Source organism: Danio rerio, chromosome 19 (genome assembly GCF_052040795.2).
Source record: "Danio rerio strain M-AB ecotype USA chromosome 19, GRCz13ab, whole genome shotgun sequence".
In the NCBI taxonomy this organism is placed as follows: domain Eukaryota; kingdom Metazoa; phylum Chordata; class Actinopteri; order Cypriniformes; family Danionidae; genus Danio; species Danio rerio.
In genome coordinates, this window is record NC_141039.2 from 14,286,848 (window position 1) to 14,314,385 (window position 27,538).

The window sequence follows — 27,538 nt, forward strand, 5'->3', positions numbered from 1 at the left end:
GTTATATTTCGTAGTTTCTCTGAAAAGCTGCCATCAAGAGGCTCTGATTGGTCAGCTAACCAAATGATCTGTGATTAGCGGATCAGCTCCACGTCTCAAGGAAAAGCATCACACCCCTTCAAGCACGCGATTTTGTAAATACTGCAAGTCAGAGTAGCTGTTAGCCGTATCAGTTTGTGCTTGAATCAGACAGAGGACACAGATGAACCTCACGCCAGCTCTCGAAAATAAAATCTTACAAGTGTCTTTCACATATATTCAGGTTATAAGCATATGTAAGTAATATGAAACATTCACATATCTTTTGCAAGTTTGTTATTTAAGATGTAGAGCACGGGGAAAGCAGCTGCATAGAGAGACACTGGTAAAGGTTATGGGTGTTTACAGTGGTTTGACGGATAAATACAGTAGATAATTTGTAAGCGGTGCCAAAGCGGTGTTTACATCCTTGTTTATGTCCTTACTACAACATAGCGTAAAAGTTAGAAACTGTGCATGTAATTGATCAATTTTAACAAATAAAAATACTTACAGGTTGTGGCTCACAATCCATAGCTTTGTCTATTATGATTGTAGCTGCTCCTTCTTTGAAGAGTTTTTTTTTTAGCCGAATCGACATCACACATCAAATACATTACACATCAACTAAAGTTCAAAATATCACATTGTGGTTAATCCATCTCCAGTATCACATGAACCTTCAGAATTATAAATATAACTAAGATTTTATTTTTATCAATTCAAAAGATTTGACACTTTTTATAAATCTCTGCTCAATCAAATATATGAATATATGAATTTACAAATTTGGTGATGAAGTATGAAACGGACAAGTTTTGACTGTTTTTGTCAAATTGAGATGGCATCACTGTTTAATCTTTATTGCCATTGTTTGACTTCACAGTTTTATACTATTATTTTGTCATCAGAATATTTTATTTACATCATCTGCATGTCTGTCAGGCTCATGGCTGTCTTTTTTTTGTCTTTTTCTTGCATGCTTCCTTTCTTGGTGTCACGGCATTGTTTATGTGTCTGTGTGTCCGTCTATGTGTGTGTGTGTGTGTGTGTGTATATGTTTATCAGTCGTGGAGAGGCACTTCAGAGTCAGGGAGAAGAGGGCACTGTTGTTGTGGAAGAGCTGGTTGAGGCATCTACAGCCAGTGTACAGAGGGCGGGGCTTGAAGGGGAGGGAGGCAGGTCTATTGAGCATCCAGAGGAGGAGGAGGAAGAGGAGGAACCTGAGAGGTTAGAGGAAAATAGTCCTATACAACTGGCCAATTATCCTACAACTAGTGTTAATAAGTTGATCCCTACCAACTTAGTGTCATCTAGCTATTGTCCATAGCTAATGTTCCCTGTCACTGTGTCACTAAATCGAACTACTGTAAATAGAGGCAAGAAAACGCTTAAAATGGAAATGTTTATAGTTGTAAGTTTATGTTCTTCCATAGTCACAGTGCTTAAAATTGACAATGTTACTCACTCTTTATTCATCGCAAACCTGACTTATTCTTTTCTTGAACATGAAGACGATATTTTTAAGAAAGCTGGAAATATGTAACTATTGACTTTTATTTTAGTTGTTTTTCTTACATTGAATGTAAATTGTTACATGTTTTCAGCTTTCTTTAATATACAGTATAGTTAGTTTTCAACAAAATAAAGAAGATTTATAAAGATTAGAACATTTGTTGATGAATAAATAGTTAGTAAATGTTCCTTTTTAGGTGATCAATCCCTTAAAAAATGGAGCTGTGGTTGCCAGAACCTATCCGATATAAATATTATATCCGATATAATTATTATTATTTTGGTTTGACAGATAAATTCACAAAGCAATTAACTAAAATTAACTAATACAATGATAAAGCCTATATATATATATATATATATATATATATATATATATATATATATATATATATATATATATATATATATATATATATATATATATATATATTGTGTTTATTATTATATATATTATTGTATTATTATAATAATATTATTATTATTTTATTTTATTTTTTGTTCTTAAGTTCAATTAGCTACATTTATTATATGGAAAATTAGGCGTGTCATAATAATTACAATCAGGGCTTGACACAACTTTTTTGATCACCAGCCACTGTGGCTAGTAGTTTTCCAACAGTACTAGCCACTCGACATTTTCACTAGCCACAATTTTATTGTTGGGAAGATATATTTTATACACATAAATATGACTTTGATATGCTAAAATTACTTGATGTAGAGTTTGCGTTATCTCTACATGCCTCTTCATTCATTTCACTTTTTGTGTGTTGTGTATGAGCTTGCTCAATAATCATGAGCAAATGGGTCAGGGTTTCATATGTTACAATTAGTTTTAATTTCACATAATTTTCAGAGCCCAAAATGATGGATTTATAAAATTTATCTCTGACCACACCATACTTAAACAGTTAATTATTTCTTAGCCACAAATTTTAAATGTGTTAAAACTAGCAAAATACAGCTGAATACTATACTTTTTATTCAACAAAACATATGCACTGTCACATGTCCTGGCTAAAGGTCCCAGATCACCTGTTAACTACACATAAATGGAGAGTTAATGTCCCATTAAAGCAATATTATTGTAAAAAAAACAAGATAATTAAACCATATTAATGTAAAAGAAAGCAGGTAAAATAATCTGTTAAATAATATATATCCATAAATCCATAAATAATCCGTTTAAAGACTGGTTAAAGCAAAAGCAACTGGCGCTGCTTAAACTCTCTTGATTTATGATTTTTTTACCCCCCTTGATTTATGATTATTTATACTTTTGAATTGATTATGGGATTGTTGAATTATTATCTTTCTTGCAACAACTTTTAACGTTGAAAAGTTTGAGAATGTGACTTTTATTTACAGTTTTAGTAGTAAATAGTGGTATATTGTCGGGGTTGGTGTTAAAAATTATGGTACAAAAACCTGGTAAAAAACTGCCAGTACATTGTCTCTTACTTTACAGACTTGATTCTCTATATTCATTCATTCATTTTCCTTTGGCTTAGTGCCTTTATTCATCAAGGGTCACCACAGCTGAATGAACCGCCAACTTTTCCAGCATATGTTTTAAGCAGCGGATGTGCTTCCAGCTGCAACCCAACATCAGGAAACACCCATACGCTCTCACATTCACACACATACACCAAGGCCAGTTTAATTTATTCACTTCAGCTGTACCGCATGTATTTGGACTGTGAGGGAAACCGGAGCACCTGGAGAAAACTATATCTATAACTATAATCTATTATTTCAAAACAACAAAAAAGGTCAATAAAGGTCATTTTATTAAAAGGTAGAGTTGAATTTCCAACATCAAAAGTTGACAGAGTAGAGATCAACATCCCATTATGCAATTCACAACTGTAAATAAGCAGAAAATAGTTGAAAATCACAAAAGATGGAAACATTAAAAGATTTTTTTACAGTATATATATATATATATATATATATATATATATATATATATATATATATATATATATATATATATATATATATATATAAATTGCCTTTAAAATAGTTGATGCACTTCTTTAACATTTTTCAGTGTACATAACTTGTCATTCAGTTTTGTGTTGCTAGTTCTTGATAACCCTTCTCACCACTGCCCTAAAATTTGTCATATTGTCTCGAAAGATTTTGTGTCTTACATAATACCAGTGTCATCTGTAACCCCTGGAGAGTGTCGCAGGAACAGCTGCCGTCTTCTTCCCAATTAGAGCAAAAAACAAGAAAAAACACCCTTATGTTCTCAAGCATTTCCTGAGATTTACACTTCAAGACATTTCTGTACCATTTGTGGGTCACTAATTGAATATAGATGAAGTGTTTGTGATCATTAAAATGCTACAGCAGATAAAGTAGAATTTTAATGATATTCGCTGAATATTTCACCAATTAGCAACTGCAGTAGCGTGAATTCTTACATAACCAGAGTTCTATGGTCTCGTACAGATGTTGAGCATCGTAGACTGCATTTTTATTAGTCAGTCAAAGCAGCGACAGCACTCTTGAAAATCCTTTAATCCTCTTTCTGCTTGACAATACAGTACAATGGTCATTCATAACGGGTTAATGAGAGACAATCTCATTCATGGAGTCAAAGGCTGTCTGTTGTAGTCAGGAAAGGTAATTTCCTGTCAGTTTATTGTGCTTTAATGCACAATTATTAGATTTGGCCCAAACAGCAGAAGCGAAAACGTTCTTTATCTTTGTAGAGTTTCCACAAAAACCTGTAAAGAGCTGGAGGTGGTTCATTAAAGAACCAATTAGCCTTACTCCTTCTTTGTCATGTGAAGAGAGATGACCAAGTCCTTCTGCCACCCACCACTTCCGTTTGTTTTGTCTGAGAAAATTATCCTCAATACACATTCTTTTATCAGGTCATACGATAATATGGTCGAATACTGAAAAACAGTGTTGCACAATGATACTGTAACCCTGCAATAATTTATATCTAATCCAGTATTTATTTATTTATTTATTTATTTATTTATTTATTTATTTATTTATTTATTTATTTATTTATTTATTTATACATTAATTCATTCATTAATTCATTCATTAATTTTAAATATACAGCAAAAATGATGCTGTAAAATTAGCATTACAAGGTTTTCTAATAAAATATATATTTAATCTATTTACTGATGGTAAAACTGAAATTTTCTAAAGTACATAACCTGAGAAAAGTCTTTTGGCCTTTCCTAATTTTAGGAACAACAAATAATTACTTCTAGTTGATTATTTGGTATCACTAGTGGCTTATATGAAAGGCAAAGGCCTCTAGTTATAAGGTCATGGGGCAGTGGAAAAAGAATTAATGTCTTTGACTCCCATGAGCTAGGAGGACCGCATCCATACATTCCTGCAATGATGCTAATAACCTATTAATATTAATCTGGAATGGCAGAGAAAGCATGATTGCAGGACTCCCAGAGTTCATCAAGATTTTATTATACATGTTCAATGCCTCCTCCTTCATTTTACCCCAGAAATGCAATGTTCATATCAGGTGACTGGGCTGGCCAATCCTGGAGCACCTTGACCTTCTTTGCTTTCAGGAACTTTGATGTGAAAACTGTAGCATCAAAAGGAGCACTGTCCTAGTGAAGAATTTGCCCTATGCTTTGGTTTGTAATGCAATAGGCAGCACAAATGTCTTGACACCTCAAGTTGTTGATGTTGCCATCCACTCTGCAAAACTCTCGCACTCCCCATACTCAACATAACACCAAACCATGATTTTTTTTCCTCACCACACTTGACTGATTTCTGTAAGAATCATGGGTCCATGTGGGTTCCAATATTTGTGATGATTGGGATGCAGTTCAACAGATGATTAATCAAAAAATCTACCTTCTGCCACTTTTCCAAATAATCAACTAGATGTCAAGTTATTATTAGTTGCTCTTTTAATTGGGATTGACGACAAGGCTTTTGTCAGGTAGTGTAGGTTTTACTCTTCAGTGTCAAATGATTCTTTATAAATAATTTTAATATGTTGACTTATTTCTCTGGAAACTTTCCTGTTGTTATCAATGATTTATTTTGAATAATACATTATTAATAAAAAAGGCTCCACACTTTTGAACAGTAGGCCATGAAGAATTTACTGCCCTAAACTGCCACCCAGCCTTAAATAAATGAATGGTTATGCCATTAGACATTAAAACTGTATTTATATAAAAATAAACATCATGTGAAGTCAAATCACATGAAACTCAAATCGATCGATCTAGTCCAGAAAGACGACAAAATTAGCTGTGATGTTTACATTCTAAGACACAATAAGAATTAGTAAAAAGCAAAATGTGTCAAATTTTGTATTCTTTCAGACTTTGTGAAGCTCACACAGCTCTGTATTAGATAAAGCCAATATTTGTTTCCTAATATTGCAGTCTGATCTTAACGAGATGAATGAAAATTCTGTTATAAATTATTCACCCTTGACTTGTTCCAAACCATTTGGATTTTTACAATTCTGTTGGACACAAAAGAAGATATTTTGAAGAATGTTAAAAACCTGTAACCATATCATCCATAAAAGGCAAAACAAATATCATGGAAGTCAATGGTCGCAGGTTTCCAACATTCTTCAGTGTATATTATCTGTTGTGTTCAACGGAATAACAAAATGAACTGTTTTGAAACAAGTCAAGGGTGAATAAATGATGAAAGAACTTTACTGTATTGATTTTTTGTCTCTTTAACTTTTAGAGGATTTTTTAAAATCATTTTTATAAAGTTTGCAAGGCTAAATTGTCCAAAGTGTATGTGTGTGAATGAGTTTGTATAAACATTTCCCATGATGGGTTACAGCTGGAATGGCATCTACCGCGTGAAACATGCGCTGGAAGAGTTGGCAGTTCATTCCGCTGTGGAGACCCCAGATTAATAAAGGGACTAAGCCGAAATGAAAATGAATGAATGAATAAAGTTTGCAACAGTTGTAAAAAAAAGCTAACTTTAACAAGCTCAAAGAGATGCTATATATTAAGTGGAAATTGTATTAAAATATCTCCTTTGGCACAAAAACTATCCACGTACGGTATTTCAGGAATAGAATATAGCTTGTTTGAGATATTCTAAGAAGATTCTGATAGCTCTGTGACAGATTCCATAATAGGATCTCATAAGCCTGTTGATATCCACATATGAAGCAGATTTAAGTGGCAGAGGCAAATTTAAAAATAATAAATAGCACGTACTGTACAATTGAGTCAGTCTGTTTAGTGTTACAGCAGTTAATGTCAAATGATCCTGCCCGATGAAGACTTTAAAATTCAGAGCTAAACCGAGGGTTGAAGAGACAGTTGCCTTAGAAACCGCTTCATCCTCTTCGTCACAGCTGTAGAAATGTTTAGACTCTGTGTTAACAGAGCTGTAAATCTTCGATAGTGTTTTCGTCTAAAGGATGCAAACCTCCTTACACAGCATGAAAGAATTTAACCTAAAAACTTGGCATTCACAGAAAGTAGCCTCTCGTTTCTATTAGTCAGACAGGTCACTGGCTCACTGAATCAATCCCATGCTTGTAGCCTAAAGACATCTGCTCACATTTTCTCAGCAGCAGAGAAAGATTGTGTTTGATGAGTCACCGGCTCATTATTTTCTCCTTGTTTGACTCCAGAGCTTGTATCATGCCACCTAAATAGGCCATTATATAAGCTACCGCAAACTGTGCCTTTGTGGAGGAATACTTCATAATGCAATCTTTTTACATACTGTAGGTGACCTTTCTGCAAGCTATGCTAGATTAAACATTTTTTTAAAATATAGATGAAATATAGATGTTGTATAAGTCTGAAGGGCTTAATTAAAAAAATGCCTAGATGTATTTTATCCCAATTTTTACATGGCTAGTACTTCCCACAAACACACACACACACACACACAAAATAGATGCAAAACATTGTTCTGAGGCATGATAGTTTATTAGTCCTTTATTAATGGCAAGGTTGACTGAAATGAAAATGACTGAATGGAGTATACACTAACCTACACTTTATTTAGCAATTATTCATATGGCGCCAAACATTAAAAAACAGCAGCAAGACAAACAAACATTATTATGGACATGAAAAAAAAGTACCCAGAAGATCCTCCTGTGGTATTAGTTTCAGAGGTAATTTATCTCTAAATAACATACACTACCTGACAAAACTCTTGTCGTCACTCCCAGTTGTTAGAGCAACAAATAATAACTTGACGTCTAAAGTGAAAAGTGTCTGGAGGTAGATATTTTTGATGAATCATCTTGATTCATCATGATCTTAATAGTCACAAATACTGCAGAAGACCGATTGGAACCCGCATGGACCCAAGATTCTAACAGAAATCTGTCAAGTTTGGTGAAGGAAAAATCATGGTTTGGGGTTACATCTAATATGGGGGTGTGCGAGAGATCTGCAGAGATGTCAACATCGACAGCCTGAGGTATCAAGACATTTGTGATGCCCTTTACATTACAAACCATTTTAGAGGGCAAACTCTTCAGCAGGATAGTGCTCCTTCTCATACTTCAGCCTCCACATTAAAGTTCCTGAAAACAAAGAAGTAAAGGTGCTCCATGAATGGCCATCCCAGTCACCAGAATGAACATTATTGAGCATGTTTGGGGTAAGATGAATGAGGAGGCATTGAAGATGAATCCAAAGAATCTTGATAAACTCTTTCTTTGCCATTCCAGATGACTTTATTAATAAGTTATTAGAGTCATTGCAGAGATGTAGATGCAGTTGTCCAATCTCATGGGAGGCATATAAACTATATTAATTCTTTTACCACTGCACCATAACTTTATATTTTATACTGTGCATTATTTCTGCTAAGTGACAAAACTTTCATCCAAGCAAGTCAGACCTTAATGTCTTAATTAAAAATCAAGGCATGTTTTTGTAAAATAAGCATAATTTAGAGGTCTTTGTCTTTCATTTAAGCCACATCTGATACCAAATAATCAACTAGAAGTCGAGTTATTATTTATTGTTCCTAAAACTTGGAAAGTTGACAAGATTTTTGTCAGGTAGTGTACATTGGAGTTTTGAGACTGTCCAATTAGAATGTTTTATTCCAGACAGCCATTGAACAACCTGTGATAACAATTGCCTATATTTAATTACTTACATATTAGTGAATGAGTGACTGGTTTTGGACACAGCTAAAGATGCTAGAAGCTCTCTCCAGTAGATGTCCCATCCCGGTGATGTTGTGCCAGTGTGACTGTCCTTCACCTTTGCTCCTAAATCCCGTAGCTCCTAAAGCCTGTCCTTTCCTCTCTCTCTTCCTGTCCCTGTCCTCCACTTCTTTTTTTCTTTCTGTGACATGGCTGACAGTGAGTTTACATCTAAAATGAAACACAGGGCTCAGACGGCGACCCCCGGCTCCAACATCACCAAGAGCTCCAGTGTGGGTGGAGACATGTGTTCGCTGGGCAGGAACGACGACGATGATGATGACAAGAAGAGGCGCTCCAGTTTTGGAGCCAAGATGGCTGCCATGGTGGGACTGGGGAAGAAGAGTCAAAGTACCTCTCAGCTCGACCCAGAGGGTGAGTGAATTGGGATATTAACACAATCATTTAGTAATGTTTGTACATTTTGATTCTGTCTGGTTAGTGCTGGTGATGCAAGCTGAAAATGCATTGATGATGATGATTTTGATGATTAAAGCGCTCTATTTTGGCAGTTTACAGTATTTCTGGACAACTTTTACAGTTCAAGGCGTTATTTCTGCAGCCATGGTACTGTCTCTATAGTCTTGTACAGATTATATAGCTTACCTTTTTTCCACTGCTTTGAAATATTCAGCTGCACGTGGCTCTGTTGGGTTAAACATGCTTATAAATTGCAAGTAGAAAATGACGTTTCTTTCAGTGACCCTGCTTGGTTGGTTACAGGCATTTTTGACCAAGGTAATATCAGAAATTGTTTTTATTAAAACATGCAATACTGGAAAATTGGTCATTGGTAAAGATTTCTAAACTACTGTACAAGCGTGGGCCATTTATATGATTACACATTAATAAAATGGGAATGGTTGGTGATATTAACATCATGTTTGTGGCCCATTAGTATAGGTGAGGGGACAAATGTTTCAAGATGGGTGGTGACCACGGTGGCCATTTTGAAGTCAGCCATCTTGGATCCAACTTCAGTATTTTTTAATAGGAAGAGGGTCATGACACATCAAACATATTGGGAATTTCACAAGAAAAACAATGGTTCTTATTTTATATTGCAATAGACATACCAGGCATGAAAGCTTGACAGGCCTAACAACAAAAACTAAGCAGGGCAGCGCTTAGTGAAGGGTCAATTTGATGTTTTCCCATTCAGGGAAATGACCTTCCTTTAAGGGACTTGGCTAATACGTACTTATACCGAAATTTTATAACTTGTTACAATGTATTTGTTTTGCAAACACATATTTTTAAATTGAACTTATGATTGACTAAATACCTGTAATTAAAACAAATTTGTAATTAATTCCGGTAATTAATACTCAGACATCCCAAGTTGGAAAAAGTAAATTTCCGGGGGATACAGAGTTGATTTGTGGGAGGTAGCGGATTAGTGGGTGCTCGAAGAGCCGTGGCGGGGGGCGGGGGGGTTTGAGTTGTGAGCGACGTATCTATGAAGGGGGACGTGTGCGTGCGAGACATACTTTAAGATCGGTGGGGGTGAGTTGCGCGCGACGTACCTGAAGAGCTAGTAGGGATGCAGTGGAGAGAGGGGTGTGCAACATATTTAAGGACCGGGCCGGAGACGCGCGATTTCCGGGAGATTATCATTCCTTTGCGGGCATCCTGGAGTGTCTATGCATTTCAGGGATACTCCCGCAACTTCCGGCAGACTTGGGATGTCTGAATACTTTTGTAATTACACTGTTGACCATCCCTTACACCTTAACTCACCCTTTAACCTACCCATACCACCAAACCTATCCCTAAACCTACCCTTATCCCACTTTAAAAGCACCTGATGTGTTTTTTAATGCAAGTGCATAGTAGTTAAGACCACTTAATATAAAGTGCGACCTGTTGAGGGAGAATATTGCAATTTACAGTAATGCCTTTCTATATGACTGTACGGTTAAATGTAATCCTGTCAAAGCAGAAAAATCAGCAACTCTTTAAAGGTCACCAAAATATGCAAATATGTGTTCTATCATCTATTATATAATTAACAATATTTATTATCAATGTTGAAATCAGTACTACTAATTTTGCAGAAAACACAAATAAAATGTATATTAATGGAAGGTTCTAAACAACAGCATTTATTTGAAATGTAATTCTTATAATAATGTAGCGTAATGTAATCCTATGCTTAATCCAACATTATTAATCTAATGAATATATATCGCTTTAGTGCTTAAAAATTGTTATTAATCTTACTGACCCCAAACTTTAGTGCATACAGACTTATTTGCCATTCCTGATAGTGTTTTGGCAGCCTTGCAAATATTATTTTTATTGTCTTTTCTTCTTCACATGAAATTTTACAGAGAATGAGGACCCACAGTTGACAGGGTTTTACTGCTGACCCAAATAAGACAGAAGACTTTGTTTGGATGAAGTATTTTGCAGTGCATTGAATCAAATTGTAAACGCAGGTCATGCAATCAACGTGCACAAACTGCACCTGTTTAAGCAGGTCAGTCTTTACAGTGTGATTGTTCTATTTCTGTCAGTTTGAGTTAATCTATTAGGGTGTTTTATGTGGCATTTATTAGCACAATGACTTCGATCAGAACCTTTCACATGCTAAAATTCAGATAGAAGTGGACAATTCTGAATGTTTTTCTAGGCTACAGTGTTATTGTGGAGATGAACTGGGTCTGACCAACTCAAGGTCTGTCATATGACGATATTCAGACTTCAGGACGGCAGCTTCACTGATGACTACACCATAAAGAAGTTATTTCAGTATTTCACTAAGTGCTTTGTGAGTTATGACCAAAACAGATGGCTCTCGAGGAAAACCCAAGATAAACGCAGTCAAGGGCTTTCTTTATGGAAAAATATTTTAGTCATACTTGAGGTCCAAGCCTATGTCCTATGTGATTTAAAGTTAGCATGAAAGTTGTGCCAGTCTTTCCTTTTCTATGTGGCATGTATTCAAGTTAAAGAGCTCCTTGAAAATGGGGAAAAAATGTAAGGTGGAACTTGATTTTGTGAATGATGGACTGTTAGGATGGTTGAAGTTATTGAAGGATATCATATTAGTGACAGGTTTACCCTGCACTACCCTTATGAAAGCTAACCATCGTTTGATTATAGTAAAAATTCCGTTACCACTGTCCTTGGTGTATTGATTATCATATTTATAACCACAGATTTACTATAGATACTATGGTTAAACTAGGTAGTATAGCAAAACCATGGTTGATTTGTGATTACTATGGTAAAAATGTTTTTTTTTTTTTAATAAAACATTGAATAGTTTATTTTTGCAAGAGTTGTGAAAATAAATTTATTTTGCAATTAATGAACCTTTTTAATAAACTTGTCCTTTATATGTCCTCCACTGTTCTGAATAATGAGGAACAGTAAAAATCATTTACTGCCTGAGTAGGTACTACATTTGAATCTGAACTTGAAGTGTGTTCTATACAGTATGAAAATGAGTAGCATATTTTGATTTCAGACATACTTCATCCATCATCCTTCATAGGTGAATTGGATTAATTAAATTGGCTGTAGTGTGTGTAAAGGAGAGAGTGTATGGGTGTTTCCCAGCACGGTACTGGGTTGTGGCTGAAAAGGCATTTGCTTAGTAGAACATATGTCAAAGTAGTTAGTGGTTCATTCCGCTGTGGCGACCTCTGATAATCAGGGGCTAAGCAGAAGGAAAATTAATGGATGAATACATCTATCATGCCATTATCACATGGCCTACTTGCAGTTGTTTCAATTCACTTTCATTGACAAACTCTTCTGTGGCCTCATGGGTTAATAAAATGTCCATTGCATGCACTCTACAGAATCTCAGCAGAAGTACAGTAGCAGGTAATCTGGGTACTTCTTGCTTACTACTTAGGTCTTACTTTTCATGTACAATATAATTAGGAATTTTTTGTTATTGTGTGAGATTTAGCTGACACCTTTACACATTTTATGTACCTAAGTAAAAAAAAAATCTAAATAATAATTCACTTTTTATTATTGCTTTGATTATTTTTGGTTTGCTTGTTTGATTTGCATTGTTAGGTTTGGTGAAAATACTTATCGTTAATTTAGAAAAAAAGACTGTACTTTTTTCGACATTCTGATAGCCCTTGGCTGCAGTAGGTGAGGTATTAAATGTGTTATCTGCTTGAGTTTTCCACTAAACACAACAACAATGGCGGCTGAGAGAGAAGAATAGTTTCATAAACATCGCAAACAGCCTTCTTGGTGAGATGCGCCATAGTGGCATGTCATATTGCTTTATTTTTACTGTAGATACCAAATGGAACAATGTTTAGAACTTTATCAGACATGGCATGAAGCAGTTGTCCTATTCCTCTGGTGTGTGAACACCAAGTCTTTCACTGAGTGATTGTACTCGCTGGTACATCTGTATCATCTCTGCTACTTGACCCTCTGTATTCATATTGTTAACATCTTGCTATTGTACTGGTTGGTTTTTCTCTGGTCTGACTCTGAACTGAGCAAAAAAGGGTGGAGTTCTTGGACACCACCACAGACCAATGGTAGCTCAAAGATGTTTAGGAGCCTAAACAAACTTGCCCAAAAGGTTTGCTTTGGTGTTGCAAACAACATTGTTTTGGCCAGATTTTGTTCAAAGTGACGTCATTTCAGTTATTTTTCGATTTTGTTGAAGTATAAAGGTGCCATAATTCTCAGTGAACATGGACTAAATGAATCATTGTCTTGGAAAAAACAAACCATGAGTGAAAATACATCCTTCTAAACAAATTAATTGTATCAGCGTCTACAATCTCAGCAAGAGCCTTTAATTTTCTTTAATTTGGAAAATGATAAATATGTTCTATTCTTAAAAATACTATTGAATGAAAGATTGTTTGGGATCCAATAATTGGCTTTTCTAAGTAAATGGTGTCTAAACCTGTTCCTTAAAGGGTCACTTTACTAAAGGGTTCAGCTCCAATCCTAATCAAGGTCTTCAAACTTTGAGGCAAGTGTCTTTCACCTGAACTCTGCAGTACAGTGGCCCTCTGGCAGTAGGATTGGAAACCGTCATGACTTCAGGTTTTGGAATATAAGTACAATTTCGGTCATCAATTTATCAATGCAGAAGAGATGCAGACTTTCTTTCCTATAATGCATATTTAACATTTATAACCGCAAGACTTGATTTTTTTCATTCTGTTCCACACTGTTGTGCAAGAGTTCACTTGAAGCATACAGCTCAGACATTCACATTGATCAGGATCATTATTCTTGATCATCTCAGTGGATGGATGTCCAGTTGAGGCATACAGTGAAATTATTAAAAAAAAAACTGTGTCTGAGTAGATCTTTCTGATTCATTTATAATGTAAGACGTAAGACTCAGTTATGACAAAGTAAAATTAGTTTGGTCAATGTGCATTTCCCAAAAACTTAATAATATTTCTAAAGGAATATCTTATCTAAAATTCTATATTTTTAGGAAATGTTGTAAAAATTGACAAAAAAATAAAGAAAATACTATGTGAAATGTCAAGGATTGCCCACTTATAGTCAAGTAAATGTTATTTAAAAGGAATTGGCTTGAGTTTTATGCGCAGTGAGAAGGTCAGGATATTACTTTACATGTCAAGTAATAACTCTCATAGAAATATTAAATTTTGTTCTTTTAAAGAAAAACTCAACAGAATGTTGCACATTATATACACTTTGGTGTGTACTGCTCAGTGTTGTGCTGGTTACTGAAGAATAGTAACTAGTTAGAGGTAATAGTTATTTCATTCAAAAAGCACCTCAATTACTTTATCCATTACTTGCGCCAAAGTAAAGTAGTGTAATTTAGTTGTCATTTTTTAGGTACTTTTCCAAAGAACATTTTAATGCTCCTATTAATGCCCTTATTACATAACTTAAGTGCTGCATAGAAAATACACTGTTGGTCAGCTTCACAGTTTTAATTGATTTGCATTCTCACAACTAAAACACAAGAATTTTTTAAGTCAAACCAGCAGCACAAAAATGAAAAGATCACAAGGTTTTAAACTAGCTGAAAAAAATATATGTAGAATAATAATAATAATAATAATGATAATAATAATAATAATAATAATAATAATAACAACAATAACGACAACAACAACAACAGCAGCAGCAACAACAACAACAATAATAATAAAAATAATATATTCAAAAATAATAAAGCAAAAACTAAAGTTAGTTTAGCCTCATAAATGTTTGTATTTAACCCTTAAACATGTTCCATAACAGCTTGAAAATAGTGACAATATACAACACATACAAAACTTTTATGATATAAGTAAATGAAAGTAATCAGAATTATCATTTAGAATCAATTTGGTGAAACTCTATGAGCAATTTTTTAAACTAACTACAAATTAAATGTGGTATGTCAGCAACTTATGGAAAGTAAGATGTGCTTTTTTTCAACCACCTCATGCTTGTGATGTGGTAAAATCTATAAACTGCACCCATTAAAATAACAGCTTGGCCTTTATACTGTAAAATTGCAATAATATTTAATTATTGATCGTGGGCTACAAATATCGTTTTAATGATATACAATGTAATAATCGTTATAATAATACAATTAATCGTGCAACCCTACTGCCCAATACTGGAACTGATATCTGAAGTAAAGTTGTAATATTTTGTTAATATCCAATATTTATTTATTTTTTCTGTGATACTGGATGCACAATTTCTCTAGATGACTTGAAAAGCTCTATATAAAAATAATTCATTATATAGACTGATTTAGATTGGGATTTTATAAAAAAGTGCATCTTCATAATATTTAGTAAATTGCAAGCATAGATAAATACAATAAAGTAAAGAGACAAATGAAATAGCCTGTGTTTTTTTAATTGCAAGTCGACATCTGTCAATATTTTCACATGAACCCTTCCTCTTATAGTTAGAGTTCATTTTTAACTACTAAATTACTAATTAATTATTAAATTATTTAAACTTTTTTGCAGATAAATTAACATTGTTTAGTGGTTATTATTCTATCAAACACATTATTTATAGGAAAAGTTAATGCTATTGAAATATAAATGATAATAAATTATATTATTTTAAATATTTCATATACGTTTGAATGTCCTTGTAAGGCTTGAAGCTTAATCTGCAATTCTTAACCAATAATCGAAAACAGAAAGCAGTTGAAGGAGGATGTGTTTAAATCAGTTATTTATCTAACTCCATTTTAATTAACCTGACTCCATTAAAGTTGTTATCGTCATTGATAAAGAGAAATAATCTCAACGCCTCAAAACAGGCAAAGTCGTTTATAAGGTTGCATGTTTAAATATACACGGTAGAACGAAACGAAATAATACAGTGTATAGAAAAACTTAACAAATGCACTGCTGTGTAACAAAGACAGTAAAACAGCCTTTGTTAAGGGATGAGGCTGTGCGAGAGACCCAGAGTAAAAGCCTTTCTCCCTGATCAACCTTTCTTTATTATACCCTAAGCAAAGCATTGTCAAACATGAGTTAAAACCAACCCCCAAAACCAGCTAAGCATCAAAACAAAGTTGAGGAGATAAAGTGGGGGAGAAGTACATTAACGTACTCTCCTCAGGCCATGACTCAACAATAGTAAATAGATTGTATATTCATACAGAATACATGCATGTCTCTGTTGATTTCATCACTACAACGCTGAATTCATAACTGTCAAATATCACCAAACATGTTAAAATTAAATTAAAGAAGATCACAAGCAGATGAATTATGTATGGTGAAAAGCACTTCCTTACTGTTAGCAAATGGAAGAGATGTGTATTGGAGCTTTGATGAGCTCTGCCATGCCGGGAGGACTCCTCCTTTTACTGGAAAACCCCAGTAGTCCTTCATTAGCATGGAAGACATAGTATATAAGATATTCTCAGCTTGCATCCTTAAATTGACTCTGACAAAAACGTTTTTTCAAATTTTTTTGCTATGACCTAAAGAGTGACCCATTTGAACACACACACGCACGCATGCGCACAAAGACACACACACACACAGTCACACACATATAAAGAAGTATTATGAGCTAGTGTTAAGGAAGGTCATGTTTCTCTCTACAGTTCACAGGTAGTGTTCAGGAGTCCCACTGCTGTAACCGTGCTTCACCCCGCTCTGCCTCATTTACTCCTGCTAGGACGGGACGCATTGAATCGGATCTTCCATGCAGTTTTACGGTGAAATCATTAGTCCATTACCAGATAAATAGGTCAGAGCTTTGATCAAGTAGATTTATAGCACTTGCCACTTGCAAAGGTGTGACCTGTCCTCACAGATGCCCTGTTGCTGTCTGTTGAGGAAAGACTGTTGGGTTTAAAAGAGTGTTGATTCTGGAGGAACTTCCTGCAGCGCCTGCTTTGATTTCACTAGTGATTTGACATAATGGATGGAAATGGGCCCTATTTATCTTCAAACATACAAGCTAAAACTCTTCTGTGGTAGAGTAAAAGCAATGTTCCTTTGGAGTTTTAAAAAATAAACTGTAGAAAAATGTTGTGGTGTTTTGACCCAAGATATGGACAAATGAGGTCCATTTGTGTGTTGAAACTAGCGAGATGTTGTTAAAGTGGATATGGATAAAAAGATCCAAAACTTGCAATTCATTCCCTTGTATTATTGCAGTCACCAGTAATCTAGCTACTGCAGATTACTGGAGAACAACAAATCTGCCACCAAACGAACTAAAACTCCCAGCATGTACCACACACACACTAGTTCCTGATCCTGACTGATTGCAAACACGCACAGCTAAAGCTGCTCAAGGATTCATTACATGGAGCATTTATACAGGACACACAGACATTGCTGAGTCTTGTTAGTACCTGTAACGCCCCACTCACACAGGGCTTCAGCAACAACGCTTGACAGAGGGCTTGTCTGAAGTTGGGGCTGATGCGTTCATCATAGCAGCATCAGCCAATGAAATAAGTCAGCAACCATACAGCGTTCTGATTGGCTGACGCTTGAAAAGTTGAGAAAGTCTCAGCTTCTGCAGCGAGCAATGTCACTGAAGAATCCACCGACGAATCCACTATGCAGTTCGGCAACGCCTGACGTCACACATTCAAAGTGAATGAGAAGCGTTGCCGCTGGCGCACCGTGTGAATGGGGCATAACCATTACGAAGCGTTTTCCTTACCTTGTTTCCTATACAGTATTTTTATACCCTTGCATTGCTTATGATTTTTGTGGGTACCGAAATCTTGCTTGCTTTTGACTACTCTTTTTGGATTGCCCTTTATGATTCTGTTTGCTCCTATGTTTGACCACTGCCTGCCTGACCATTCTTTGTTTAATAAAGACCCTGCCATTGAATCCTCCTCTCCGTTGTTCTGCACACGTATGTTACATGTATTGTGTGATTTTAGTGTGCTTCAAATCTAAAAATTAAAAAAGGATAAAAAAAAAACACTAAAAAACCAATCATGAAATAAAAAAGACCATACAATAATTCTTCACCTTTTTAATACACTTGGTAGACTTTTAAAAAGTTAATTTTGTAACAATTTCAAATGTAATGTTTTAATGTCTTTTCACTGTTAAGTATTTTAATATATAATAATAATAAAATATAATAATGCCTTATTACTTGTAATTTTCAACTAATTCAATCTGGTGGTTATCAACCATGGTACCTAGAACTAGTCAACACACATCTGCTTTGTCCCACGTATAAAGCTATACTTAATAACTAATAACTAATATTAATAACTAATATTATTCTTTTACATTTACAGTTTGGTTTCAGAAATATTACATTCAGAATTAAGGAAATTCATTTGTAGTATTTCCACAATAACTTGTTTTTAGATCAAACCATCGCCACCCATTAAAAACCATCATTAAGTGAGTCTTTTTTTGTCTATAAATTACAATAACTAGTCGGCCAATAAACATTCTTTAAAAATATCTTGTTTTGTGTTTGGGAAAAAGTAGTTCTGCCTATTGCGCTGTATGATTTTTGTACATCCACCATGGTCTCTTCAAACAGGTTGAGGATATTTTTGTGGTGCAGTAGATGCAGTAATGATTCACTCTTCTGCTGAACAGATCAACATGTTGCCATACTTAACAGGCTCATTCTCACTCCCAATGCCAGTTCCTCACGTATTTAAAGATCTTCTCCTTTCTATTTCCTGCCGGATCAGTCATATACAGCTAAAAATACATCCTCTCATTTCTCTGATTTTCACACACAGACACACAGAGTCTGTAGGAGGATGCACTGTGTGCGTCAGTGTGGAATGATGAAAAATCCTGCTGTGCTTGAGCATATGCCTATTGAGTGGCACCTGGTGATGAAGCTATTTTAACTTGAAAAATAATACACAGAGTGGGAAATATATTCTGTGTTATATTTTTGACCTCATTTAAAGTGCTTATATTAGATAGTCAACTGTTATAGTTTGGCAATTTTTTTGATTGATTGATAGATTCATTCATTAATTTATTGGACCAGTTTTCTGTCCAAGAAAAACCTGATTCTGGGGTGTTTTGGTGTATTTGCTCTTTCATTATTATGAAGTTGTAGACCCTTTATTTTGGGGTTATATTCTTTGAATTTTATCTCAATAAACTCCTATTTTGCAGCTTTATTAAGAGCCCCTGTTATGCATTAAAAAGGTCATATTTTGTATTTGGGGGTCTCCAACAACAGGCTTATATGCATGCAAGGTCAAAAAACACTTCATTGTCTTATAATATGCATTTATGCATATGTCTAATAATGTGCATTCATTTAACCTAACGACTCCCATATGATTTGATAAATTTGTTCCCAAACCCCTCCTTAGCCGGATGATAATCTGTGCTGATTGGTCCGATGACTCAGTCGATTAATTGGTTGACTGCGTTCAGCGCGAGACAGAGAGAATTGCCCACCATGGCTTACCAACAATTTTAAGGTAGTCAAAGTTCAGAATGTATGTGTGAGCCCAATGTAGGAGTGCATTAAAGCAATGCAGTTTAACACCAGCATATTGCTCTATTTCTAACCATAACACACATTTACTAAATCCACTCAGTGGCAAAAGCTAAAATATTTTGAAACATACGTGTAGAAAGAGCTGACAGTGGTCATTGCAATAACAAACGGCAGAGGATTGCAAGCTCACAAATGCGTTTAAATCCATACAAAAAGCCGCAACGTGTTTTAAGGTGGTTTTGGATATGATCTGAGAATATAAAGAGTTAACCAGATACACTACATGCTGATTGGAGCAGTTACAAGTAACAAAATACATATTTTGCAAGCTAGAGAAAACAAAGAGGCAACCATTTTAATTGCACATCCATGAACTGTGTGCTGTAAAGTTCCTGTCAAGCTCTGACAAAGTCCCATATATCAATCGTTTTTTCTGATCCCTTCTTTAACAAACGGTCGATGTATGCCTCATTGTAAGCGTGTAAATTGCTAAAGCACTTATCAGAAAAATGACAGGAACATAGCACAAGGCTGGGGCTATAATGCTGAGGTAATTTTGCAAAAATAAACTTTAACCAATGACTCTTCAAAGCCTCATCTTTGGGTAGAGAAAAAAAAACACTAAATTTCCCTTACACTTAGAGCAAGCATCTTCGCGACATGACACAACTGGGATCTGCTAGTTTGTCTTGCTCTTTTTCTTTCTACATTGTGGGCGGGGGTTTCAATTTCCCCAGATCTGCACGCAAAACAAATGGCCGATGCTTGAACTCAGTATCGATGTCGCACTGACACGGCTAAAGATTCATAATCTCAACGATTCATTAAAGCCACTATGAGTTGACTCTTTTTTAGATAAATCAATAGTTTTAAACACTGTGCACTTTCAGATTTAAACCTTAGCTGCATATTTCACTTCACTTAGAGCTGTTACACACTGCATGGAAGGTCATTTTCAAAAACCCATAATCGAGGGTCTTTAATAGTTATTAGGGTAGTAGCTAGGTTTAGGTATTAGGTTGGATTTTGGATGTAGAATAAGATAATGCAGAATATGTATTTTATAACTACTAAGAAGCCAATATTTTAATAATAGGCATGTAACAAGTCACTAGTTATTGGGACTTCAAATAACGTGTTACTGTTAATGCCTTTGAGTGTTTTGCCAGGTGTTCTACAGGTCTTTGATGTTCCGATTCAAAAAAAGGTATTGCTTCATCCATATTATCATCAGCACTTAAATAAATGTAAGATAAATTGCTTAGAAAAACATCATTTGTTCAATTGCAAGTAATATTCATATTCAGATATTGTTTTTGGATAAGATCCACCTTTTAGTGAATACTATTAGTTTGTTTCTCTGAAGGGTTTGAAGGTCATTAGTTCAGTCAGGTAGACCTGATGTTAATGGGTCATCTTGTTTTTCTGCAGAGAGATAACATTCTGTTCCCAGTGGCTGTTTACATTTAAAGCTAATTGAAGGTAATGTACTGATGGTCAGGAATTGAAACAAAATAGCTAAAAATAATAATATCTGTCATGTTCGATTGGATATAGTTTTTACTGAAACACTTTAAAATTCCTTTGAAAGGAATCCATTCCGTTCTGCATAGTTGCGATGACTGTCATTTGTGTTATTTGTTATTTAACTTTTTTTATCTGTTTTTGGTCATTTATGCAGAATAAGACCTACATTTACTTTGAAACTGAACCAGGGTAAATTATATAAGCTGCTTTCCCATTGTGCGGTATGTTACGTTATGGTTTGACAAAACTTAGCTTGCTTGGGTTCAGTTTTACTTGGCTCAGTTTGCATTTCCACTGAAGTTGAAGTTGTAAAAACAGTTTAGTTATGTGAAGCAACTAATACTTCAGTGGCTGCTGCTGACTATTTAAAAGTAGCAGATTTCATGTCTTGTGTTACAGATGACACAAGGACACGGGTAGTGACAATTGTCTTGGACCAATTAGTGATCAGCAGTTTGTATACATAACATTTAGTAAAATATGACTCACTTTGCACCTCTTTTCTTAGATCAGGGGTGTCCAAACTCGGTCCTGGAGGGCCGGTATGCTGCAGATTTTAGCTCCAACTTGCCTCAACACACCTGCAGGGATGTTTCTGGAAAGCCTAGTTAGAGCTTGATTAGCTAGCCCAGTTGTGTTTGATTGGGGTTGGAACTAAACTTTGCCCTCCAGGACCGAGTTTGGACATGCCTGCCTTAGATGATACTAAAAATGCACCAAATACTAAGTATGGACCACATTGGGAAATCTCCCAAAAGTAGCCACACCATACATTGCAATGAAAAAAGCACCTTTAGTGTTGCCAATAGTAAGTAACATACTACTTCTCCAATGCATAATGTTGTAGGCCATTGTTCATTTAAAACAACATTCAAGTGAAAAAAACTTGTCCATATAGGAATTATCCATTTGGAATTCATTGGATAATTGTGGTTTGTTATTGATGCATTTGATGTGATTGACAGGTTGACCACATCCACACAACAATACATGTCATTATAGAAACAAATGTTGAAGAGGTTGGAAAATAATCTGGATTAAAAATGACAAGGCCACATGAATTTCAAAAAAATAAATCATATATACATACATATATATATATATATATATATATATATATATATATATATATGTATATATATATATGTATATATATATATATATGTATATATATATATATATATATATATATATATATATATATATATATGTATATATATATATATATATATGTATATATATATATATATATGTATATATGTATATATATATATATATATATATATATATATATATATATATATATATATATATATATATATATATATATATATATATATATATATATATATATATATATATATATATATATATATATATATATATATATATATATATATATATATATATATATATATATATATATATATATATTCATAAAATACACAGCATGCTTAAATTCTAGGTACATTTCTGCATTTAATACAATATTATAGTATTGGGTTAAATAAATCAATTAAAATATAAACTAATTTATTAATGAAAACCTTTAATAAATCCTAGAAACAGAGAGTAGCCTTAAAGTTTGTGTGAAATCAAAATTTACATTGTTTATTTTGCTATCAATGTTGGTATTATCTATGACATATAACTTGCTCTATGCTCTATACAAGTTAATTCACCAAACAAAAATCAGCAGAATTGCATAAACCACTTGTTGTGGAATAATGGGCTCACATGTACTGTTCGTAGGGTCCAGGTGTTAATAACATGCTAACCACTTACTAGGTCCATCTGTTCTTGTGGAGAAAAGGTTAGAGGTAATAGGGTCAGCTCAAGCCAATATCTCAGCACATGATACAATTGGAAAACAGTCTCAACACCTGGTTGTTTTTCAAGACACTGTATTTAATGGACTATTAAAGCTTTTCTGAGTTACACATTGTGAATGAATATTCCATTTAGCTTTTTTTTTTTTTTCATTTATTCCATATAATTCTAAATATGTAAACAATAATTGATGATTATAGAATCAATGGATCACCAGACGGTAATTTTCTCATGAGGCATAGATGTGGTGAATTCAAATGACTTAACAGTCAGAAGAATTATTGTGGTTTACATGTTGATTACCACATATAAAGATGTTCATTGTTCATTTCTTAGGTCTTTTTGTGTGTTTCAGATATGTGTCCTCCTTGTACACAACCATGAGAAGGTGGCACTTGTTATACAGATCAGCTAGCAAACCATTTCCCAAACTCAACCAATAGTGTTTTCGATAGAGAAAAGTGCACTGCAAACACATAGTTTTACTTTGATATTGCTTACTTGCATTTACTTATTTATTTACTATTTTATTTACTTTTGTGGAACGATGGTTTAACAGATTTGAACTCGAGTGCTCTGCATCACAGGTACAACACCATACAAAGTAAGCTACTGAGCAAAATGACCATGCCAGAAAAGTTGTAGTTAATTAGGTTAACTAGGCAGGTTAGGGTAATTAGGCAAGTTATTGCATATCGACGGTTTGTTCTGTATATTATTGAAAAAAAATTTAGCTTGAAGGGGCTAATAATTTTGTCCTTAAAATAGTGTTTAAAAAATTAAAAACTGCTTTTATTCTAGCCGAAATCAAACAAATAAGACTTTCTCCAGAAGAAAAAATATTATCAGACACACTGTGAAAATTTCCCTTCTCTGTTAAACATCATTTGAGAAATATTTTAAAAAGAAAATATAATTCAAAGGGGGGCTAATAATTCTGACTTCAACTGTATATGACATCGAGTCGTTTTGTTGCATTTCTTTGGTGTTATGTAAAGATCGGCCTGTAAATAATCCTTTATTCATCAATATTATGTCCCTGTACATATAATTACTGTAAAAAGGAACATTTTCACCATAGACTGTAAACGAAATGGATGTAGTGTCTGTGACGCCACCCATAGGTTTCTGAAGAGTGCAAATGAAGCTACAAGTACGCATGGCCAAACGTCACCATTTTGTTTGTAACATCGCACCAACCGGGGGGGGGGGGGGGGGGGGGGGGGGGGGGAGTGGTGTATACCAAACAAGGGCAAAAAGGAGGAGCATGAGTGGAGCTACAAATGGCTGCTAGCATTTTGCTTAGACTGGATTTTCTTTGAGAGAAATGCATAATGCTTCATTACCTGTTACTCGTTTGTGTGCTGTTGGTTGTATACTATATCAATAAAGTGATTAGTCTTTTAAAAACACTGTTGTAATAAATTTATCCACTAAACATTGTTCTTATGACTTTTTTCTACCTGAGGTAAGCGTGAATTACATCCAAATCCTTCAAATATAGTCTGTGTTAGTAAATTCAAGGCTATTTATGAAATGCAGGCATAAAATCGCATGACGTTTTTTATAGCCTGCAGCTAATCAATCTGCCAGATTCTGGAGTGCACACAGGTCTAAAGAAAATCATAAATGATCTTAAATAAAACAGATTTACATTTATAGAGATGGTATATAAGTATATAATTTTACTCTCCTGGGAAATGGAGGCCACTTAAATGGTTTGTGTGCATAATTAAGTGCACTCAGCATGCCATATTTTCTGATAATTCTAGGAAATAATTCCAAAAGGCAATTGACTATGTAAGGCCACATAAAACAACACAAAAATACGATATATATGCTGACCTCAGCGGCTAATCAGCCAGAATGACATGACTGCGACCAGCGAGACCTTGCTGTCACTGAAGTGGCCACGGCCTTAATTATGCAGACTTAATATAACTTAATAAAAACAAAACAGATAAGTTATAACCCCCCGTCCCCCCCCACGTTATCATTGCAGTCAGTGAACATAAGGATTTTCTGCAGCCAGCACCAAAAGGCTAGTCGATGAATTGCAGTTTCAGTTACTTCCGTATTGGTTTCACGAGAAAGAGCAAGATGTTGCCGCTTGGTTGTCATAGTGTCCTTTGTTCATTTTGCTTACAAACTGCAGAAATGCAAACATTTAAGCGCATTTATTTGCAGTTTCACAAAAGGTAGCTAGAATCATGCATTTTTGATGAGCCTGATATGTATATTTATTTTGTATTATAACTATTTAGTACTGCCGTTTTGAAGATAACACATTCACTTTCCAAGAACACTAAGATTAAGAACACAAAAAGATTACAGCTCTAAATTACTTGAACATCTAAAAAAAAAAAAAAAACGCACATTTTAAATGTTTTTTTTTTCCAAGCATGGAAGTTTAATTAAAGTGTCTCTTCTGTACAGGTTTGGGTCTATAAAATGGAAGAAATGTGATCCTTTAGGCTTATACACCATAGCATCAAGACAAAATCTGTACTGGTGTGTTTTGAAGGATTGGCATTGTCTGAGACAGTGAACTAAAGCAGCATTCTTTTTGTTTGCTACGATTCGCTGAGACCACACAGTGAGTCTAATGCCAGATAAGAGCCTTCTGTCTGCACTATTGCAATGTTATTGTTCAATATAAACAGCAGTTTTACTAGACAAAAGTTTACAGTACAGATTTCAAGGACCCGGTTATTTTTAGTACTTACATGGTATTTTAATTTTGGATTGGATTGTGTATCTAAAAAGAAACACCAGAGAAACGTGCTGAGAAGTTATTCCTTGAGATTTTTAAGCACCACACTATTTGTGTTCCTGTCAGACATGTTGAGGTTTGAGCGCTGGTATGAGTCACGAGTGTATTCTTCAGACTTGAATAGGAAGGTTTGAGACGTTACTATTTTGAGCATGGGAGATGATTTCAACATACCCTCAATAAGATATTTATAGTTTGCAGATTTTGAGCTGAAGGTCTCGTTTTCACTGTGGCGAATGCAGTGTCTGAATTCTTTACAACCCATCAATAATCAAAAAACATGTTTTCTTGAGTTTTTTTTTTTAATCAAGCAATCAAATTAGATCTTACAAGTTTGAGAAAGTGGTTTTCTGCATCATATTCAGCTGAAGTAATTGACTTCATGTTTGTGTCCATCTGTTTTTTTTTTTTTTCTGTTGAGTTGTACAGCATGTGTTCTGAAGCATAGAGCCGAGCAATATATTCACTCACCGGCCACTTTATTAGGTACACCTTACAAGTATCGGATTGGACCTCCTTTTGCCTTCAAGACTGCCTTAATCATTCTTGGCATAGATTTAACAAGGTACTGGAAACATTCCTTAGAGATTTTGGTCCCTATTGACATTATAGCATAATGCAGTTGCTGCACATCCATGATGACAATTCTCCCGTTCCACCACATCCCAAAGGTGCTATATTGGATTGAGATCTGGTGACTGTGGAGGCCATTTGAGTACAGTGAACTCATTTTCATGTTCAAGAAACCAGTCAGAGATGATTTGTGCTTTATCCTGCTGGAAGTAGCCATCAGAAGATGGTTACACTGTGGTCCTTAAGTAATGGACATGGTCAGCAACAATTCTCAGGCTGGCTGTGGCATTGACACAATGCTCAATTGGTACTAATGGGCCAAAGCGTGCCCCCACACCATTACACCACCAGCCTGAACTATTGACATGAGGCAGGATGGATCCATGCTTTCATGTTGTTGATGCCAAATTCTGACCCTACCGTCCGAATGACACAGCAGAAATCGAGACTCATCAGACCAGGCAACGTTTTTCCAACCTTCTATTGTCCAATTTTTGTAAACCTGTGTGAATTGTAGCCTCGGTTTCCTGTACTTAGCTCACAGGAGTGGCGCCCAATCCACTTAAATCATCTTTCTTCCTCATTCTGATGCTCGGTTTAAACTGCAGCAGATTGTCTTGACCATGTCTACTTGCCTAAAAGCATTGAGTTGCTGCCATGTGATTGGCTGATTAGAAATTTGCGTTTACAAGCAGTTGTTCCTAATACAGTTTCTGCTGAGTATACATATAAAATGTAAAATGCTGGGTTGTTATAATTAAATTTTGGATCAAATATAGACAAACCCAATGTGAGAATATGTATTTTATGTATTGACTTATTTCTTCAAATATTTTGCTTAGAATTATTACTTGTCTTTTGAATGTTTTGTTGTTTATTTGTTTAAAAAAATGACAATAGCATTAAAATAAACCTATATCCACTGATTCAAATCCTAAATTAAGAATCAAACAAGAATCTGATACTCTGTCTTACATTTGATTGGTAATTGTAGCTTATGGCTGAAAAAGCTGCATGAGAATGGCAGAGTTATTGTCACGTTACTAAAAATATCATCTAGCTTGTACCATTGGTATTTTACTCTCTCCTCCACACCTGTGAGGATATGAGAAGTGACTGATCATCTGCAGTCAGAAGGCAGGTCATGTGCAAGTGTTTGTGTGCAGTCGTATCTCTAGGCAGAGCTCTGA

The 27,538-nt window shown here is 34.8% G+C and overlaps 1 protein-coding gene across 66 annotated transcripts in view; it reads left to right on the forward strand.

Annotated features, from left to right (window-relative positions):
* The window catches only part of rims2b (regulating synaptic membrane exocytosis 2b), a 254,049-nt gene that overhangs the window by 218,513 nt on the left and 7,998 nt on the right, over positions 1 to 27,538 (forward strand). For 57 of the 66 annotated variants that reach the window (XM_087294683.1, XM_087294651.1, XM_087294695.1 and 54 more), the window contains 2 exons: positions 1,087 to 1,248; positions 8,907 to 9,094. In XM_087294683.1, coding sequence (XP_087150809.1) covers positions 1,087 to 1,248; positions 8,907 to 9,094 — 350 coding nt within the window. Of the gene's footprint in view, positions 1 to 1,086; positions 1,249 to 8,879; positions 9,095 to 27,538 lie in introns of all 66 variants that reach the window. The other 9 variants (NM_001443208.1, NM_001443207.1, NM_001443209.1 and 6 more) reach the window with 2 other exon arrangements.